Source organism: Ascidiella aspersa, chromosome 9 (assembly GCF_963924565.1).
Source record: "Ascidiella aspersa chromosome 9, kaAscAspe10.2, whole genome shotgun sequence".
Taxonomy (NCBI): Eukaryota; Metazoa; Chordata; class Ascidiacea; order Phlebobranchia; family Ascidiidae; genus Ascidiella; species Ascidiella aspersa.
In genome coordinates this window covers 23280486-23300906 of record NC_139455.1, presented here as the reverse complement: position 1 = coordinate 23300906, position 20421 = coordinate 23280486, and the positions used below count along the sequence as shown (strand labels likewise).

Sequence of the window (20421 nt, the reverse complement as noted above, 5' to 3'; positions counted from 1 at the left end):
AAGAACGCGCTAAAAATGCACACAAGACTTCGATTTTTGCCACCATAACATTGCCTCGCCCAGTTTGCGGCAAAAGGTGCTCTGAGGTCGCATGTGCATTCGACCCTCAAGCCCATCCCGCAATTAGTTTCAATTACCCCGGGACCCACCTACAGTGCGTTACGCCACGCTCTGAAAACCGCAAATTCGCTCAAATTGTCACCTGGGTAGACCGCTTTCAACATTTGGCGCAATGATTGAGAGGTTATCGTATTAGGGTTGAAAAGACGAGACGCAAACCATCCCAGCTGTCGAAAGCTGTTTCGGGCTGGTGTTTCACGAATGCTTTGATGGTTTCGCGCCACGCCTTTCGACAAGTTTCACTCGAGACCGGCAGTTGTTACTTTCCAGATGTTCAAAACGAGCTGCTTGCGCTTAAACCATAATATCAAGAAACTGAGCTTAGTTTACTGGCAAATGTGGCAACTGCATTTCGTGAAAAATAAGGCACCTTGAACTCTTAAACAAATTTGCATTTCGTTTGACTACTATTTTGTACGGCATGACCCCGTTGAACTATTGTGTCCCTATTTTTTTAGTGTGTGTCGTTTTAAAGGGGCGCGAGATATATCCTGACTTTTTAAATGTAGATGCTCTATTTTCCTTCTTTTTGTCTCGCGCCCTTTTTAGTGTGAGTTATGAGCAACAGCAGATTAATCGTGACGTCACACTGTGATTATGATGATGACAACATTCGTCTAGCGTCTATAAATGTTTCTGGCCGCTATTATTTAATGACTAGCATGCGATGACCGTTAACGTTTTACCCACTGATTCTCTAATACAGTATGTTAACACAATTTTTCTGCCGCCTTGGATAAAAATTCCTGTAAAGGAGGGTTCAGTGGACCCTTGAATATCCAGTTATAGATTGAGCGTTGTATATTGTGTAGAAATTTCTTTGAATGATTTCTTTCTGCTTGATTCAGCACAGCTAAATCAAAGTACTTGTTCAATCAGCATTTTACCACCAGCATTAATCACATTTTTCCAAGCGTCTTTATTCCGATGTTAAAAAGCCGTCAAAATACAGGAAATGAGATTTATGAAATGCTGCAGTGCCGAGGCGTTTGATTGTCTCGTTTAGTTTGCTTGGCTTCTCTTGTCTTGGTAATCGTAACCACTGTGTGCCCATTTGCGCGAGCATTCCGTTGTACAAGACTAAACAGTTTTGCTACCTGTATTTAGCGCGGCGTCGTATATATTACCTGATTCTTCGCTCGAAAATCGATATACTGTTAACAGGCTGTATGTGTTTTTACTGTTCCACCGTTTAAGTCCAAGTCAACGCGTGATAGACTTGGACAAGTGTGTTTTGTGATTAGGCAAAAGTTTGTTGAAAAGGGCCTATATTCAATATTTCATATATCTATATATTTCTATCTTGGTATCCTGAAATTCTCTGTATCGTGATTTACGTATTTTCTGTTGATTTGTCGCACGAGTACTAAATTCTGATTACAGCAAATTTCCTTTTCGTTTTACTGTGTTCTTTTATGATGATTTTGTTGATGATTTAGGTGTTTCGCAGCATTCTAAACATGCGAAATAAATTCACCGTAGCGCACAAGTTGTACGTTTATTTTTTTAATTTTAAAACAAAGCGTTAGTCCAACAACCTGAGTGAGTTGATTTTTTATTTAAATTGCTTGCTAGGGTTCACCTGTACGATTGCATTGTCGCCCAAACTTACCAATTGCCATAAATCTAAAAACTGAGTGGTTTATCTTGTCGAAAGTAGTATTCACAGCAGAATCACGATAACGTGCGTGTCTTATTTTTTTAACTGTAATAAGTACTACGTTAGTAGTTAAGTACTTTTGTGGCATTAGTAGTTCTCCCGAATTAGACGTATAGTGTCATGTTTCCTATAAATTGCATAATATACATATTACGCTCTTGTTCCTGTAACAGCAATCTTAAAATAGGCGAAGTGATAGTTGTAAAACTCAGTTCCAAAAGGAAAAGTATACCACAAGTGTTCCGAACCCCAGAATGTCAGTTAATGTCATATGATCACACATTTCTTAGTACAAAAGTTACGAAGCGCTCGTGCAACCGGCCTAATCGTTATGCTGCGAAGGTATAGGTCGTGCCCTATCAATTAGCGCACATTTCAGCCAGCTATGCACAACGTCTTTAACTGTTTTCCCAACACACACGTATAGCAACGAATGGCCTTTTCAGATCTAGTCAAGTATCAAGTTTGCATTTTGAATTTCGTTTTTTTTCATATAATTACCTCCGTGTTGCATTCGGTAAGCGTCTTGAAACCGGAACTGAATCATTTTTTAGTTTTGGGTCGCACGTTTCATTTATTCTGACCACGTTTGATTCATCGAGTCGATCGAATGCGTTTCCGTCCACGTGACAAGCCAAATGACGAATTTTGACTTTTTGTGAAAAGTCAGCCAATACATCACTTCGCTCTCCATTATGACTCGCATGGGTTTTAGCACCAGTGTTGTAAACAAGTCACTTTGAATATATATAACAAGTCAAGTCCCAGTCAAGTTATAATTAAAGCAAGTCAATTCCTTGTCATAAAAATAACACCTCAAGTTATTACAATTGGGTAAACTCGTCCGATTATGAGTAATACCTTAACTTAAAAATAATAAAAACGCAATAAACAGCAAGCAAATTATTTTAAAATAAATTAGGATAAATAACCCAATTTTTCCCAAAAAATGCTTATTGAAAACACTTCATTTCAACCCAAGTCATTTGTCTGAAAGACTTACGTCAAGTCATGTCATTTGCCCAAAAGACTTCAGTCAAGTCAGGTCATTTGAAAACAGAGACTTAGGTTAAGTCGTTGACTTGAGTCATTACAACACTAGTTAGCACGTCAAAACAACGAAACATTGTTAAGTTTAAAAAAAAGCAAAAAATGAACTTATAGTTAAGACCCCTGTTCAATGGCAAAAATACCCTAGTTTTATCTTTGATTAGCAATCGTTGCGGTTGGTGCAATAAGATGCGTAAATTATACACAGTTAAAATTTCTGAATTTAGTCCGCGACTAAAAAAAGGTTGCCTTCCCTTGCTTTAAGTTGTCATGTGAAAATGGTAAACCCAAGCCAGAAAGCAGCAGTTTTGTTTATTTCCCTGCTGTTCAGCCGTCCTTGTTTGTACCCGGTGGGTTGCAAATCCATTCGTCCGAATTACCACACGCCGATATGATTACTCGACGTCATCACAACAGTGCGCATTTACTTTGCACACTGCACAACGTCACAGCCGACAATTTTCTATTGCTGAGGCACAGGAGAAAGCAGCCTACGCCAACGGCGGACGCTTAATCCCGCTTTGGGCAGATTACTATCGCTGTGTATGGCACCGTTTGAACCGCGGCCTTTCCATATTTCATGAACTAAAGGCTGCTTTGTCAGCCTCATGAAGTTCGCTGTTTGTTTTTATAGAATCGCCATCTAAAAACAATAGGTGCTCTTCAAATGCCGATTGGACTTCTGCCGCGAAGCAACGCGGCGCAAAAACAACACGCTTTTTCGTTAGAGTTGTCTAAACATTGAAAACATGTTCCACTTAAGAGTCCTCGACCGAACAAATCGGAACAATTATAATAGTTGTGTGGCACCAAAAAGGCGTGTGTGTCCTTTAGATTCAAACTCATATTTTATTTTACACTTATGCAAGACTGTTTAAGAAAAAAACTGTGTCTGTTCGTTCTATACCAAAAACACATAAAATAAAAAAAATCCAGCTCAATTTAGAGCATCTTTATTAGACATTGTCGATAGACATTTATCGAGCATGTTGCCTACCACTCAGAGAGCTTTTGAATTTCTTCCACACCGAAGCTCTTTAATTTGGAATTGCGTTTACAGAGTATAGCCTATAATAGTTTACACTCGCGCCATGAATAAATGATTGCGACTCGACAAAATTGCCGTCAGAATTTTGCCGTCCAATAGGAAGCGGGGTGTCTTGCGAAAGCGTTGCCATGTTGCCTGTCAAGTTACATGCTCCCCCCTAAACTGAAGATAATGACGGTGACTTCCTTACCCAAGGGAATCAAGGCCTGTGTAGATCGTCGTACCACCCACTGCGCTTTGAGGCCGATTTGTCGTGGAAATTTTATTTTTTTTAACTTTTTAGACATGACGCAACCAAAGAATAATATCCTTGAGTCTGTAAACAGTGGTTGGTAAAGTTTTTCAGCTTGCACCACACAAAACAAATTATAAAAAATCGCTGCATCCTTAGACGCAGTAGGAAACGGGATTTTCTTTTTGTTGGATGAGGTATGATACCTAGGCCAAGCTTAGGAATATTAAAGCCCAAAATACAAGTAGGTAACATTTCAACGTTTCGAATACCTTTTTTTTTATTTGTTTACCAACTTTTTACTTTTAAATTAGCCATCACCATCAAGTTGGTAAAAAAAAATCTCCGTAAATAAAAATAACGGCAATATTTTAACTGGTTTTAGTGCGTTTTAGGCAGTCATGGATCTGCTATCCAGATCTCCAACAAATTTCCTGTTCACTGCCCATGGCATCTGCTTACGTGTGCAGCAATTGGCTAATAAACACCATTTATACTGTTCGTTAGGTGGAGCAAAAGAGGCACCACAACTGTTAAGTGCTGCACGCACAACACAGGCTTTAAGTTTGTTTTGGATAACCAAAAAACTATCACAAGTAAACCATTCTTGCATATTTGTAACACCAAATCTTCGAAGATATGGTTTATAATCAGTTTTTAGTTTATCATCTTCTAAAATAAAACTTTCAATGACAAAATTTAAGTGCCATTGCCTATTATATAATCATCAAATAACATAAAACTATGGCCAAAAAAATCACTACAGTGCATTTAAAACACCAGGCAAAGCCAACTTCCAATGTCTAACAAAGTAATAACCAACACTATATAGTTAAGGAAAATTTAAATAATAATTAAATTGCTTGGAATCCAAAAATAAGGGCATTAAGTGTTTGACTGAAAAAAAAAAAATGCACTGCAAAGCATAGCAAGAACCAAATAACTAAAACCCTATTATTTTAAAGTTTCTTTTGAGTTTTAATTAATAAAAAATTACATAAATCACAAATTTTTTAGCAACTCTATGCTGTCACTGAATTCTCATAACTTTGCATGTACAGAAACTCTGAAGAAAGATTAAATAAACAAAACTATACTTTACGAAATGTTTAAAACAGCTACAATAAGTTTTAAAAAATCACTGAACAATTTCAATTGCACAAATATACAAAATAATGTTTATACTTGGCTACGTTTTATATGTGTCATTCAATGTTTTTGCTAAGTAGTCTTGCTGCATTTTGTTTATATTTATTTCAGCAAGTGTCTGTTTGTGGACATCTTTTTGGCATTTAATGCGCTGCCGGAGAGAGGCAATTTCACTGTCTTTTAAAGCAATTTCATCGGACTGTTGGTCAATCTTTCGTTCCGCCTCAGAACATTTGCTGTACAAAAAATCACTTCTCTTTGTTTCTCTGGTAGCTTTAGCACGCAGTGTTTTAATTGTGTCTTCAAATGTTTCCTTTTCCTTTTGTATTTGTCTTTTCAATATTTCGATTTCTTTCTTTGTAAAGTGAAATTTTTCTTCCTCTTTTTCCAGAGAGACTTTGGTTTTATCGTGAGCAAGTTTTTCCTGCTTTAATTCAAAGCATACCTCGTCAAACTTGGATTTGTGGATGTACTGTTCTTTCTGTTTCTCAACCTTTGTCCGGATTTCTTCCATGGCGTTGTTTTGTGCTTCAAAAAGGTCGCGGACAACGTCGTGCACCATACTGTATGATGATGTACTTTCACAACCAGAACTTGTCAAGCTAAACTCTTCGATTTCAGACATTACAAACGCGCAGGTAAGCACACATTAAGTGCGAACTTAAATCTTTTGAAATCATAAATCTAAGGTTAAAAAAAAAACGAAATAATTTAATAGCTACGAACCTTAGTTAACTTACACAACGTTTACATGACTTACAATTTTTCAAGTTCCAGTGCAGTTCAAATGTAACGCTTGAGTGATTTTTGCATACTTTTACCTATGACTTTACGTCGGTGCAAATCGTAATTATATTACAAAAATAACTATTTCATTGACGTTAGCAAAGTTTTTGTCAGGCAACTGTGCATATTCATTGATATATTTTTCAATAACGATAAATTGACTAGCCTTGGCATAAAATACACCAAATGAAAGACCATTAATGCGATAATAAATTGTCGTAAAATTGTCGTTTTTCACCGTCGTGTAAAAGACAAGGTTATTGGTTCACTTGTAAAATCAATGAAACTGAGTGTCTTACATCCAATGTTTTTAAATTACAATGTGGACCTGGTCAGTTAGAAATGTGCTTGGTAGGCCCTAGATAATTAATAATAATAATAATCTTTAAAGTTTCGTTTGCAAGTCATTCATTTTGCAATCGTTAAGTTAGTTTATTCAGAGCTCTGGCAAACGCAAAAAAACTTGGGTTAGGTTTTGGGTTTGGGTCAAGCATTATTATTAAAAGTTGCCTGCTGATTTACCTCCATTCCAAAAAAATAAATATCTTGAATCTTTCTAAACATCCAACATGGAAACTTGTTTGGCATCTGTCCTATTCAATTTATATGACTAAGATATAAGGGTTTCAATGAATCTCTTAACTAAATCGACATCATCTTGATCAAAACGTACATTACCTGCTGATGATACAAGACTGTATTGAAACATCTTTATCGAGATAATGTTGATTTACTTGGTGGCTTTGAGATCCATTATCTACAGATCCGTACATAGTGTTCATAAGGGTTTATTGTGGTGAACCACTATCATAAGTATGGCGTGAACCCCAAATTTTTAAACAGACTACCTATTTTTTCATTTGTTAACCACCTGTTTTTTCATTTGTTATAGTAGCGGTGCACTTTTTTTATCTCGCCGACATCTGCCTTACATTTTAGACGGGTGTATAATATGTTTTATGCTTCTGTTTCATTTAAACAAGCTATGTGAAATGCATTGCATTAATGTTCACTTTATCATTTTAAACCAATTTTTGTTACTCAGGGCTAAATATTAATTCTAAAATGTCTCTGAGTCGGTCCATAAGCCGTTTGTCGACCATCTGCAGGAAAAATGGCATCGGACATTCTGCCTGGAGCCGACCATTGAGTGTTTCAGTTGTTTGCAACAAGCCAGCTTTTGATCCAGTGCAACAGATCTTCCTTGACCAGGTTAACAATTTGATTTTAGGAAATAATGCTGATTTCTAATGACAAGAAACTGTTGTTGACCAAATTAAAATTTGGGTAAAACAGTTGCCATAACCAGTCAAGATAATCAACTCCTAATTTCTTAATGTTTACCTGTGTCCCACAAGACACCTTTTTTCAAGTAAACACATTTTGTTATCCTGAACTTGTTCTGACCCTTTTTTAAGCTTTAGGCAATCTTAATTTTTTTAGCATGATTTTTGATCAGTAGCTCTAAGCTCTAACTAGGGTCAGCCCACTCTTTTACTAACGTTACTACTGATATTTAAAAAAACCTGCCAGTTCAATTGGATATGCATTATATAGTCTACTACATTTTTTGTATACAGCCTATGTTTAAAGTACATTTTTACCTTGATATTATGTAATTTAGGCTTTCCAACATGTGGCAATACCTGATCCACTTTAGAATGTAAGAAATCTCCGGGCTAGGCAATATAGTTTCATACCTTTAATAATAATGCAATTTTATCTTTGTTATGTAATCCTAAGCAGGTCAATAATGATGTTAAATTGTATCTAATTCATAAAGACTATCCCAATTACACACTAGTTAGGTCAGACAATTACTCAAGTCAATTAATATTATCATACAAAAACACAAAAAAGACTATTGAAAACACAGTTGTGTACCCTTGCAATTGTCTGCGGAGATGATAAGTAGAAAAGACTCTAAATTAGTGGCAGGCCTGCCCAAGCCCCATTTGTAGATCAATAGGTTTTTTCTTGCCATAACAAGTTTTGTCATTGCAACGTAGGTGGCCAAATACAAACAACTGAGCCAAAAGTCAGGAGGACCGGTCGACGCGGGTCCAGACTATCAACAGAAGAAACAAGACGCCATTAACCGACTCAAGAAGGTCTACAGCATTGATGACCCGACCAAATTCCCAGAATTCAAATTTTCGGAGCCCGATCTTAACCAGGATGACGCTTGAAGATGCGGTTTAAATTGACAAACATCTCTTTAAGTTCTGAATGTTTCTGTGTTTTTTTGAAACTTCTAGCCTGAATTTGACGTATAAAACAATTTACGAAATGTTGAATGTTGTGACCACAAGTTTAGGGATTGCGCCAGGTCTAGGCATACAATAGTTATTAATATCAAAAATGTGATCTTACCTTTTGTATTAAAGTAAATGCAATGGAGAGAGCTGCAGAGTTGGTCTGTGGACTCCTGGACTGCCAGTGTCCAATGTTCATTGAGGGAGTCTGATAAGAATGTGAAGGTTGCTTAGCATGTTTAGAACCCTTGACCATACACTGTAAATTATAAAGGTGTAATTACACAGGGTTTGGATATTTTTTGTGAGTGGATGACCTGTAAGCCGACCCTATGGTTGAACTACTGTACATATCCACCCTAGTTTGCTTCCACGGATAGTTGAAACACAAGGCTGTGGTTTTGGAGCTGGACTTGTTGTTGGATCGAATAGATATATTTGGCTGGCGTCTTGACTCAGTTTATTAGTTAGGCCTGGTTGTTTTAAGTAAACGTAATCCGCAGTCCTGACACTTACATATTTTTTAATCGCTTGATTGGGTACTAATTTCATAATGCATGTAGCATGCGTCAAAGTGCTTTCGAACCAGTATGACTTTTACAATTACTATGGAATTCATTACTTCAAAAAAACAAAGTCGACCCAAATTGTACATCTAAGAGGCGGCAAAATCTGCTCTGAAACTTCTTTGCAAGTTCTCAAAGGTCGATAAACTTGTTAGTTCACCCCAAGCATGGGTTTGCTGAGCATTCGCCCGTGGATTGTGTCATAGTTTCCCTATAGGCAATGCCTTGTTTTGTGTCCGTCTAGCCTTGCGGTTATTAAACTTTTTACACGCCAAGCAAATAGTTAAGGGCCATTGTCGCTACAAAGATTACACCGAGTGTTAAAAATACACATTTTTTTAAATTCATTAAAGTTTATTGAAACCTGCAAAAGAATAACAATCGCCTTCAGCGCTAAGCACAGGTTTTCAGTGATAGGTTGATATCAGGGCTGCGGAGTCTGGACTTGCATGCACAGTACCAAATTTTGAAAATAATCTTGCCGCCCACTGTAAATTGTAAAGGAGGAATAACATATGGTGGGTATCTTCCAACCATGTTTTATAAGTAAGTGACTTATGACAACCCTAAAAATTAGATTACTGAATATCAAACGTTAATTGGCGGAATACAGGCTGTAGACTGTAGAGTCTGGGCCGGACTCGGGGTATTTTTAACCGACTCCACAGCGTGATTGATATATATTGGAAAATAAATCCTTCGTGTAACATAAATAGTACGTGTACTACTACTGGTGCGGCAGTACCTTTTTTCCACACAAAAGTCAACCCAGCATTAGATTTATTTCGTCAAACGCGCAGTAGTGCAAGATAAAACAAGGTTGGAAGGGCCCTAGAGGAGAAAAAAGAATAAAAGCAGCTTCGACGAGCAAGTAAAAGCAAATACTGACAGAGAACAGGAAAATTATTAGCACAACAGGAGGTCGTTCGTATTCTGAAACTTAGCGTTTTAGAATTAATAAAACGGGGTCAGAACATATCACAAAAAATAATTTCGCCTAGTAATTGTTACTAGAATTTAGGTAGAAAATTATTTTCAATGTTATAAGGTAGGGATACTATTTTTAAAGACAATAGGAGAGCTATTTTGGAGTGTTATCAGAACAGTTAAAAACCCTTCACGCATAAAATGTATATGTGCATACTAAAAAAAAACACTAAAATAACAACCTGAAAAAAAAGATTTAATTTCTTATTGGTACTGTTAAAAATGGGCCAAGATCTTGTTCATAAATTAACGTCCAACAATATTGGACCGCAAGTCAATAAATGATATTAGCGTTGATAATAATTACTTAAATCGATATTAGGCCTATGGCGGTTAGGTTAAGGTTCCAGATCGAAAATGGTATTTCAATCACACAGCTACGTTTGAAATCACTTGAGTTTGAACACAAAAAGTTAAACAAATCGGCATAATTGCATTTGTTTACAACTACGGCGATGACGGTTATTTTGTCACTTGAGCACCTTAAAAGCGTCGCACGCGTTTTTGCTCAAGATATGGCGTTTCAACGTAGACAGAAAATTCTTCGAAAAGGCGAAACCTTTCGGTTAGAGCAGTGTTTTTCAACCATGTGTGACGACCCAAAATTTGCCGCTGTAGTTAATGTGGTTATATTTATTCAGATTGGTTCTTACGAGTTCTACAAAATTTAAAAAACAGCTAATTCAACACAAAGACATGTATCATATCAAATAAATTCCAACCTAATTATGCTAATGTCTTGGGTGTTGTTCACTTTTAAAAAATCACCAAAAAGAGTCGGGTCGCCAAAGCTTAAGTATAACAACAAAAGATTTGGCGACCTAACTTTTTTTAGTGTTTCTTTTATAAGCTTGCTGTTGTACTTAAGCTTGGTATTGTTATACATAATCTTGGTATGTGAGTTTATAATATGGCTTGTTATTTGGGCCGCCGCCGACAAAAGGTTGAGAAACACTGGGTCAGAAAAGCAACGGCGGATTCGAATTCATAGAACAGACGACAAAACAGCGAATCGACAATATCACAACGAACACTTGGTGGCGGCAAAGGACACGGCCAGGTCGCGATTCGGGAAAAAATATCTTAAAAGCAACAGACTGGCGACTGGCTAGCGTTTTAGCGAAGTGAGATTCCTACCATAGGTACGGATCAAGCATGCGTAATACATGCGCTTGACAGTGGTACTATATAGATCAAGGGTTCTTAAACATTTTTTGCAGCGGACCCCTAAAGAATTTGTTTGATTCGCATGGACCAGTCGGCAAAAAAAAAAGAAATTTTTAAAAATGACATCATAAATTTACGTCACAATACAAATAGACTTTTTAAATCTGTTGTTTCCAGTCCCCAAAAAATGAAAGTGAAATGAAGCCTATTCAGTGTAAAACGTTTTATTTTTAATGAAACTCTTTTCTTTGAAAATTTGATTACTTTTTAAAAACCCTAATATTCCAATTAGGCTTTCATGGACCCCCTTAAACTAGTTCAGATACCCCCAAGAGGACCCCAGTTTAAGAACCCCTGATTTAGAGACAGTCTAGGACCTAGGTCGTTTAACACGTAAAAGCAATACGTTTTTGTAAAGTGCATTTGTATAAAAACTTGTCATAACAAAAGTCCAAAGCTGTTAAACTGTTGTTTCAAATCTATAGCTTACATTTAGAAATACGAATAGGAAGAAAGTCTTACTTTAACGGCACTTTATAGTAGTGTTCACGTCAGACGGTATAAAGTAAAACACTTTAAATATTTTGGAGCATAATGGCTGGAGGTTGTAGTAAGACAAAGTAAGAATATCAAAGCCCATACAGAAGTAGGTATCATTTTGAACGTTTCAAACAATTCTTTATTCATTTACAACACAGATATGCGAACGTTCAAAATGATATTCGAAATGTGTTACCTAGTTGTGTATGGGCTATATTTTATACTACGTCTTACTACAACTTTGATATTTATACTACGTCGGTTACTCCAGCCATTATGCTCCAAAATATTTGAAGTGTGCTACACTTTGTGTCAAATAACTGAAAACAAGTACCGACCAAAAGCTACCCATACGCGAAGGTCGTCGTACCACAGGTCGAATCCCTAAACAAAAACGACATCAGTCGGCCAGCTCGCAAAAACACAAAACAACTCGCGGCACTGAGTGAACCCCACCGGGACTTCCTTCACTTGGTCGTTGGCTTTCGCTGAAGGTCCAGTGACCGAGTTCGATTGTGCTTGGCGAACTGAGCTCGCGTAATTTCGGCAGCGAACGCGAAAGGGTCCTGGTTTCCATCCATCCAGCTGCTGTTTGGGGTGGGGGCGCTTGGGGGTACCTGGGGGCCAGGGGTTGGGGGCAGGACGGTGGCCAGCCAGGCGGCGATGTCGGTTTTGGTGAAAAGGAAGCGCTTGACGAAGTCGTCGGCGAGCAGCTGGCGGTACTTTGGTCGGTGCTGGTAGTTCTTCGTGCAGCTGACGACAATGAAACAAAAAAATGCGTGGGGTTGTAAGGTTAGAAAGGAAAATATTCTCGATAGACCGACTACTTAATTTGGCCTTCTTTTAAGTCATCTAGTGTAATGGTAGTGTAATGGTAGTGTAATGGTAGTGTAATGGTAGTGTAATGGTAGTGTAATGGTATTGTATCCGGCCCGCCACCCCATTTTTAAACCGGGCATTCGTTAGATGAGCTTATTTTCTTAAAGAAACAATAAATAAATGAGCGAGGGCATTCAGATTTGATGGCTAACTGTTTTTGTTATACTTGCCCTTCTCAAAAATATTTTTTTTGTTGATTTGGCTGAATATTGAATTTTCGGCGACCTTTAAAACTGATGATATTAGGCATACCACTTGGCGCTAGATAGAGAGATAGTGACTAGATAGAGAGCTAGATAGAGTATCTTGACTGATCGTGAAACAAAAAAAATAGAGAAAAAAATACTATGAAACCCACCAGGCTTTGACGAACTTCTGGAAATCAATCGAGAACCCTGAGTCGGATGAGAGCAAGGGTGGTTCCTGTTCAAGGATCTTGGTGAGCATTTCGAAGTCGGTCTTGCAGTCGCTGTACGGGAACCGGCCCGTGGCCAGCTCGACCAGGGAAATCCCCAGGCTCCATACGTCGGCGCGGATGTCGTAGTTGGGGTGGGAGGGGTCGGGGCTTATGCGCTCCGGCTGAGACAAGTAGAGAGATAAGTTAGAGGCAGGGATGAGGAGCGACAGTAAAACATTGGCGCCGGCTTCAGCTTATAGCAGTATTTTTTTAAAGTTTATTTAGCACTGGCTAAATGAAGTTACATTTGCCGCACTAAACTGCTTATTTTGATAATGAATTGCAAAGCAAAAAATATCGAGTAGATCGAAATCATTTTGATTAAGACGTTAAGAGCTTGTAACATCTTCAGTTAATAAACGTCGTCAAGATGATGGTCGACTTACTCAACCTTTTTGGCTTTGCAATTCATTATCAAGCTACATTAAAGATCCGTGCATAGTGTGCACAAACTGCTTAGTATTTTCATTTGAGCAATTCAAATTTTTTTCGAGGAAGAGCAGTTAAAATTTTCATAGCTTAAGCTGTACAAATTTTAAAATGGCTCTAGCTCCGGCTCCACAAAATAACAAAAATGGCTTTGGCTCCAGCAAAGTGCTTGGTTTTTGTCCCCAGCCCTGGTTGGAGGGCATGTTAACTTTAGAACGGATACACATACACAGGTTTTCTAGGCAATTTTTGAATAAAAACATATAAAAACTTCATTTTTGAAATGATGGCCACAGGAGTTATGGGTAAAACGTTTAAAAAACAGATATTCCAATTTTTACTGGCTTTCACATGGTAAACTGTTTAGATTAATTATATTATTAATGTTATGTTAGTTCACCAAAAAACATAATCGCACTCTAGCACAGTACAATAAAATATAAAATTGTTCAATTGTAAATTACCCTAGTTCACATTCAAAATAAATCGGCTTGCCATCGAAAATAAAGTATAATCACTTAATCAGGTTTCATAAATAATCTACTGGATCAAAAACTTGCTTTAAATTTAACAATATATTTGAAAACTGAATATTGCCTTACAATTTAAAAACTTTATTTTAAATCAAAGTGCATTATTTTAATGTTATAAGCAGAATACACTGGCAAAGCTAATAATTTAGGTGAGACACTATTAAAATATCTTAAAAGAGTTTTATTTTAATGTTAACAGAGTTACTCTGTTATATTCCAATGCCCAACTAGAAATAAGACATGTCGAGAAATACAGAACTGTCAGTCATCCTTTTCAGTTTTACTCAAGCGCTCAAATGACAAAGTTATAAACCCACCGCCATATAAGCAGTGCATCCTGCCGCTCGCGTCTTGGCCTGTGAGTCGACCAGGCGACCACTGATGCCGAAATCGCAGAGTTTGATGTCGCCATTTTTGCCAACGAGAATGTTTGACGGCTTTACGTCTCTGTGGATGACATTGTGCTGCTCCTTAAGGTATGTGAGGGCTTGAACAACCTGGGAAAGAAAATATTTTTTGCCTTCCGGTTTAGTATGAGACGTAAGCCGCTATCGTTGGTCGAAAAAGCCACTTCAGAAGGGCCAGATCACATTTGCTGAATACGAATGTTTGATTGCGTGTGTAATACAAACTATGTACCTTCTACTTACTGCTATTTTACAAAAAATACATCAATTCTTACTCTGGCATATAAATATGTTTTGTTTTAAATATGGGATTTTCTGCAGACAAAATAAAATAGGGTTGTTCTTGAGACAACAAAAGACAAATACTTTTTGTTTGTTTCATAAGCTTACCAATACAAGAATCATTTTTTCAACTAATGGTAAATTACAAATTCTTGCAATATGTATTTAATACTATTCTCCATGTAAATATAAATTTAACCATAAGACAAATGACATCAGACTTTTATAGCAAAAACTACTCGTTGGGAATTACTTACTGCAACAGTTAGCTTTCCAAGGATTCTTTCAGGCATTGGGCCTTTGACTCTTTTCTTCAGCTTTTCAAAGCAGGTCTCCATTAATTCCATACAAATCCATACAGAACTCTAGTAGATTAATTGTATATAAAATGAACTTTTAGGTCTACTTAAAATATAAGAAAATACTTATGGCAGCCATTTAATGTAATTTTCTTCAAATTGATTTTTCTTTGTCGTTTTTATTATCGTTATTAACTTAATAATTACAATGTAATAACCTTCTCAGTTACAGTTTGTAGGCAAAATGTAATTTACAACTTAATATTAAATCACAAATTAAACAATTTTAGCAAGTTTAATAAAAAGCTAGGCAAGTTTGCCGCTCATCAGAAATACATAGAAAAGTTTAACAAACCTCAGTAACAAATGTTCCAAAACATTGGACGATGGTGGGGCAGTCATGGCTCTTTTGAACGATATCGAGGTCCATGAGGATTCGCTTTTGCTCATCGTTGTTTCCAGAGCGATTCATTTGCTAAAAAGTTGTGTTATAGTTTTTGTGGCTATTAGTCAATAAATTGAATTTCTTTCTTTTATGAAAGTTATAGTTTTTGTGGCTATTAGTTATAGTTTTTGTGGATATTAGTCAATAAAAAAAAAAAAAAAAAAAAAAAATCAATAAAAAAATTTCTTTCTTTCTACAAAACATACTTTGGAACAATATATTTGGAGTTCGGAGTATAATGTAGAATGAATATCATAGCCCATACGGAAGTTGATAGCGTTTTGTGAACTATTGGAATAACTTTTTATTTATTTTTAACAACTGTAATCATGTTGAAGATGAATAATAATTTAAAGTGAAATCTTAACAAGATGCTGCCTACTTATATTATGGATTTTCTATTCCTAATACAAAACATATCGGTTGCTAAAAAATTAGTCATTTTGCTCAGGCTGTCAACAATCTCAAGAAAAAAAATTGACATAATAATTGTCGGCAATTGAAACAAAATATACATAGCTGAAATTTTTGACAAAATACAACCACAAAATATCTTTTAGGAATTTTGGAAATCTCACCAGTTGCCAGACATGACACTATACAATATGCAGGATGCATTGCATAATCATGTGAGGAAGAATGTTAACTTTGATAATGTAAAGCAAAATCAAGTGGGTGGCAAAATACAATGTGCTATCCTAATCCCCACTCAAAAATACACACCAGTCATAACAAGTGTGCCACACAGGCACACAATCATGATGCAATACTAAAACCAGATTTGGTGCAATCTATGAATGCCTTGTACCTTTACAGCCATAATGAACTGCATTGGAGTGTAGTTCATTTTGTACACTTGGCCACAAGTTCCACTTCCAATTTGTCCCATATTGCTAAACTGCTTCACGTCCGCTTGAATGATTCTCCCGTTAAGTCTCAGTTTACCGGTCTGTTGAATAACCTCTTGCAGTCGCTGATTGACGTTTTCCCTGTTTTTTTTATGTTAATAGTTTAAAAACTTTAGGAATAAAACCTAATTTACAGATAGCAAATTCAAATATTTTACATTTCTATATAGATGGTTATAATATTAATTAGATGTAAGTTTAGTAGATGTATTATATGCATTTAACTTTGTAATTCACAATAACTACATTAAAAAATATTGCTAGATTAAAATATCTTAAAGTTTCCAACTGTTGTCTATTAAGGTAATACTAGCATTTTAATTTAGTAAAAGTGAATAAAATATTATACATCAGAGTTATTTCATTACAATTTAAAGCAAACAAATTTTTAAAAGAAAAAAAATAATGCCAACCAAAATAAGCTTACCTAATAGGCTGTTCAGTTTTACAAATCAGATACTTTTAAATTTCATGGTTAAACAAATTACCTCTCCTGGTTTGGCACTGGTGCTGGTATGTTAGTGGGGAGGGCAAAGCTTATTTGCTTCTTTTTCGGAGGAAACTGGCCGGAGGATTGTAAAGTCGATGAAGGTGCAGAGTTTTGAAAATTTAGCGACACTGAAAAAGTAAAATAATTAATCAATCATATTTATTTGGTTGTTAAAATAAAATTATATTGCATTTAAAGTTTTAAAGCTACTACTCTAATTAAAACAAGCCGATATTTTGAAACAATTAACTTCCAAGGAAATCTGTTAAAACACTACCATAGTATTTACAAACATCAAGTCCTACCACATTGTCTTTCGGGGGTTTATATTGCTAACATAATTTGGGTTAGGGTGCGAGTTGGTGTTTGGGTGGGTCAAGGAACTTTACTATTATAACTATTCTCTCATATTTATTCCTTTTCATAAATTTGTTTATACATAAATAAGCATAATGTTTTTTGTGTTTTATAAAGGTGTGGGACACTTTTTCTGTGAACAAGGTTTGGGGGGGTCAAGGTATTGCAGACTAGATCGGGACACAATCCCTAAAATAGCAGCTGCTAAGGATAGGAATGACTTTACTTTCTCGAGCAAGACGTTTATTGGACAGAACGACAATCAGTATACGGCAAATAACCATGCACACCAAGTGCTCGCATAAGGCTACAGCTTGTCTCTAACCAAAGAGATTGCAAACCGTGCTCAAAATGCGTCCGATTCTCTCAGTATCCACCCGACGAATAATAATGCAACACAACGCAATCAAAAACGAAATCGCACACAAAGATATCACGCAGCGCTGAGACAACCGAGGCTGCGAAATTCACACAATGTCCTATTCCCCTAGGAAAACCAAGTCGGCGGGTAGCCTTCCCGCGGCCAAACGCATTAGTTCGGCACAAAAGGCCTACAATAGTTAAATTTGTGGCACAAGGTTTATTATTTTATTTATTTCTTCTCTAGCAATTTTAATTTTAAAAACCCATTTCTTTACTGTAAAACGTGGTAGGATTCTACAACAGCACCCGAGTAACTTTTAAAACACAAATAAAGGGTGTTTTAGAATACAACGGTAAATTAGCAACAAATAAAGTAAATCTTACTTTGAGGTCTATTGCTTTGCGCTGGATTTCTGGGTCCTGCAGCTGCAGACGAAAAGTCGAGTTTGGGAGTCGCTCGTTTTTTGCCGGTTTGTTGTTGAAAGTTCATTTCCATCTTTTTCAGGCGTTCTCCCAGATCACTGAGAGTGACTGAGCCTGAGGTGACATTTCCTGATGACATGCCTTAACAATCTAAACAATTCACTCAAAAAAAGCTATCACCTTAATTCTAAAAATTCTCTATACTAAAAGAACACCTGAAAAAAAAATTTCAATATTGGTAAAGTTTGGCGTTGGTCTAGAATCCTACCAAATTTTTGTCCGGGGGTTCATATTGCTGCTAACATTATTAGGGTTAGGGTGTCAAGTATTATAATTCTATATTTATTCTCCCATATTCATTTTTGCCATTGTTTCGATATTGTAAAAAAGTTGGAAGATTGTGGACCATCAACTTGCATGCTCATATAGTTTTCAAACTTGTAAGTATAAACTATAAAGCTATCTTCGTTTTTGCATTGCTTATCGCGTCTGGTTTAAACAAAGCCATCGGCTACAAAATGCCTTGTGGTAACGAATTATTTAAAAACGTATTTTAAGGTCCCTTCTTTAAACTGAATTGTAACTTATTCTGTCAAGCAAGTTTGTAGTTCAATCCCATAAAACACAATCAATTTACTTTGATCTATCCAAAGTCTCTTTGATCTATCTTATGGATGAAGCTTGCAAACAAAAACACATACACCTTAAAAAAATTCCCCTAAATTATTCCCAATCTCATGACGTCATAAGTCACGCGGACACGAAATTTGACCAATCAGAGACGGCGAAATCGAAGTTGACTTACCGGCGTGTACCTGCCTTGTTTCTATATTTTTGCGTACATAAATAAAAATAAGTTGTGTTGCGTTTCAAAACGTTTCCATATAACAATCAACATACTAAAAAAATTACTCTCTAAATTACTTTGGCGCCACATTGTGACACAAATACGCAATATAACTAAAAAAACCTTAAGCAGGCCCGCATGCTGCAAATAAGGTAAAAGTTCATCTAAAAATAAGTTAGTTTAGTTCAAAGAGATAAATCTCTTTGGTTTAGTCATAGACAAACCCTTTAAATTTACGATTTTGCGAATACAATGCGGTTGTTTGTGATTTTGCTTTATAACATGCTTTTCTATAAAATCAACTTTTTGCTTGCTAGATCGTCACAATTCCTAACTAGCATTTACGCAGCGAATTTCCATTTTAATCGTTTATTACCAAACTAAATATTTTAACGAATTTACCCGGTGAACAAAACCTGTACTGTCTAAAGTAGTTAATTGTTTTATTGTGATTCGTGTTGTTTCAACGTGTTGCATCATACTATAAATCCACTTAAAAACGTAATAACAGAGAATTCGCTGATTAAAGTTTGAGCCTTTCAACATAAATTAAAGGGTAAATTCAAATTATTTACACTCTCTGGGGGCTGGGGGTTGTTAGTTGTCTGGGTAAAATTTTTTGCAGATTAGGTTAAACCTAAAGTTAAAAATTGTTAGACTTCAAAATATTTTTGTGGCAACCTAAAAAAAACATATTTATGTTTTCCGAAACTGGACTAACCTGATTCATTAGCTTACTTTCATTTATTTTTGACAGAAAGTTTTCACAAAATGGCGGTTTGTGTTGGTGTTATTGCAAAAGAAAACTATCCACTTTACATCCAGTGCGCACCCAACGTCAAGAACGAAATCAATTTTCACTTCACAGTGCACACCTCGCTTGATGTTATCGAAGAAAAAGTCGGAAAGTCAAATTCGGTTTCGTCAACCGAACTCAGAGAATTCTACTTGGGTCAGCTCTACCCATCGGAAGACTATCGCATTTACGGCTACGTTACAAACACCAAAGTCAAATTTGTGATTGTTGTGGAGGCTTCAAACACTCAGCTTCGTGACAATGAAATTCGAAGTATGTTTCGGCGACTGCACAACGCTTATACCGATGTGATTTGTAATCCGTTCCACATTCCCGGGGAAAGAATTTCTTCAAAATCCTTTGAAAAAGTTGTTTCTGCCATGATTGTTCCTGAACGGAACAAAGAAAGTCAATTTGAAATGTAATTGGCATTGTCAAATTACAAACTATACCTTTTTTGTTCTTTTATTGAAGTGCTTTTTATTGTCAAACAAATTATTTACTGTTTGACCTAAAAACTCTATTATGTTTGTGATGTGTTACATTTATTTAAGGAAGAGGCTTTTCACCAACACACCAAAGTAGTTCAAATCAACTTATATTTAATCATTGTAGCGGGTGCAAGCGCAAAAAAGCCCCGCTATTTACCTTGTTAACTAAAAAGATTTTAGAAAAAAAATCATTAAAATTATACAAAACTCGGAAATTTAAATTTAATACTAGTTGACACCACCCAAACTCAACCTGAATGAATAAATAATCACGTATTGGTGGAAGATGAATCCAGTAGAATAACCACTTCCTTTAAATGATATACGCAAATCTGGTAATTATTATTGATTAAATTGTTAAGTATGGTTCATCTTATTGGCAAGTCCTCGTAGTTTGACATCACATAGTTTTGTGTGAATGTATCTATTGTTATGGTCGCTTTTTGCCCAGCTTG

At 36.2% G+C, this 20421-nt stretch overlaps 4 protein-coding genes across 4 annotated transcripts; 2 read left to right on the top strand and 2 right to left on the bottom strand.

The window, feature by feature from the left end:
- Positions 1–5278: 5278 nt before the first annotated feature.
- LOC146133689 (spermatogenesis-associated protein 24-like) lies at positions 5279–5972 on the bottom strand. Its single transcript, XM_083397386.1, has one exon. The coding sequence runs from the start codon at positions 5882–5884 to the stop codon at positions 5300–5302; it is 585 nt and encodes a 194-aa protein (XP_083253512.1). The 5' UTR covers positions 5885–5972; the 3' UTR covers positions 5279–5299.
- Positions 5973–7094: 1122 nt separating this feature from the next.
- Positions 7095–8342, top strand: LOC146133688 (ATP synthase peripheral stalk subunit F6, mitochondrial-like). The gene is made up of 2 exons (XM_083397437.1): positions 7095–7257; positions 8055–8342. The coding sequence occupies exons 1-2, from the start codon at positions 7111–7113 to the stop codon at positions 8232–8234; spliced, it is 327 nt and encodes a 108-aa protein (XP_083253563.1). The 5' UTR covers positions 7095–7110; the 3' UTR covers positions 8235–8342.
- A 1726-nt stretch (positions 8343–10068) lies between these two features.
- LOC146133687 (dual specificity mitogen-activated protein kinase kinase 7-like) lies at positions 10069–17906 on the bottom strand. The gene is made up of 8 exons (XM_083396811.1): positions 17794–17906; positions 16688–16817; positions 16100–16280; positions 15202–15321; positions 14805–14912; positions 14176–14355; positions 12798–13018; positions 10069–12313 (listed from the first exon to the last, which is right to left on the bottom strand). The coding sequence occupies exons 1-8, from the start codon at positions 17903–17905 to the stop codon at positions 12028–12030; spliced, it is 1338 nt and encodes a 445-aa protein (XP_083252937.1). The 5' UTR covers position 17906; the 3' UTR covers positions 10069–12027.
- A 1456-nt stretch (positions 17907–19362) lies between these two features.
- LOC146133686 (trafficking protein particle complex subunit 2-like protein) lies at positions 19363–19900 on the top strand. The gene has a single exon (XM_083396480.1). It carries the CDS (start codon positions 19451–19453, stop codon positions 19898–19900), a length of 450 nt encoding a protein of 149 aa, XP_083252606.1. The 5' UTR covers positions 19363–19450.
- The last annotated feature ends 521 nt before the right edge of the window (positions 19901–20421 follow it).

Coding starts and splice junctions, on each gene's coding strand:
- LOC146133689 (XM_083397386.1), bottom strand. CDS start 5,884: ATGTCTGAAATCGAAGAGTTTAGCTTGACAAGTTCTGGTTGTGAAAGT.
- LOC146133688 (XM_083397437.1), top strand. CDS start 7,111: ATGTCTCTGAGTCGGTCCATAAGCCGTTTGTCGACCATCTGCAGGAAA. Junction 7,258..8,054: donor AACAGATCTTCCTTGACCAG/GTTAACAATTTG, acceptor ATTGCAACGTAG/GTGGCCAAATACAAACAACT.
- LOC146133687 (XM_083396811.1), bottom strand. CDS start 17,905: ATGGAAATGAACTTTCAACAACAAACCGGCAAAAAACGAGCGACTCCC. Junction 16,281..16,687: donor CCAGTGCCAAACCAGGAGAG/GTAATTTGTTTA, acceptor TAAAAAAAACAG/GGAAAACGTCAATCAGCGAC. Junction 14,913..15,201: donor TTGGAACATTTGTTACTGAG/GTTTGTTAAACT, acceptor TTAATCTACTAG/AGTTCTGTATGGATTTGTAT.
- LOC146133686 (XM_083396480.1), top strand. CDS start 19,451: ATGGCGGTTTGTGTTGGTGTTATTGCAAAAGAAAACTATCCACTTTAC.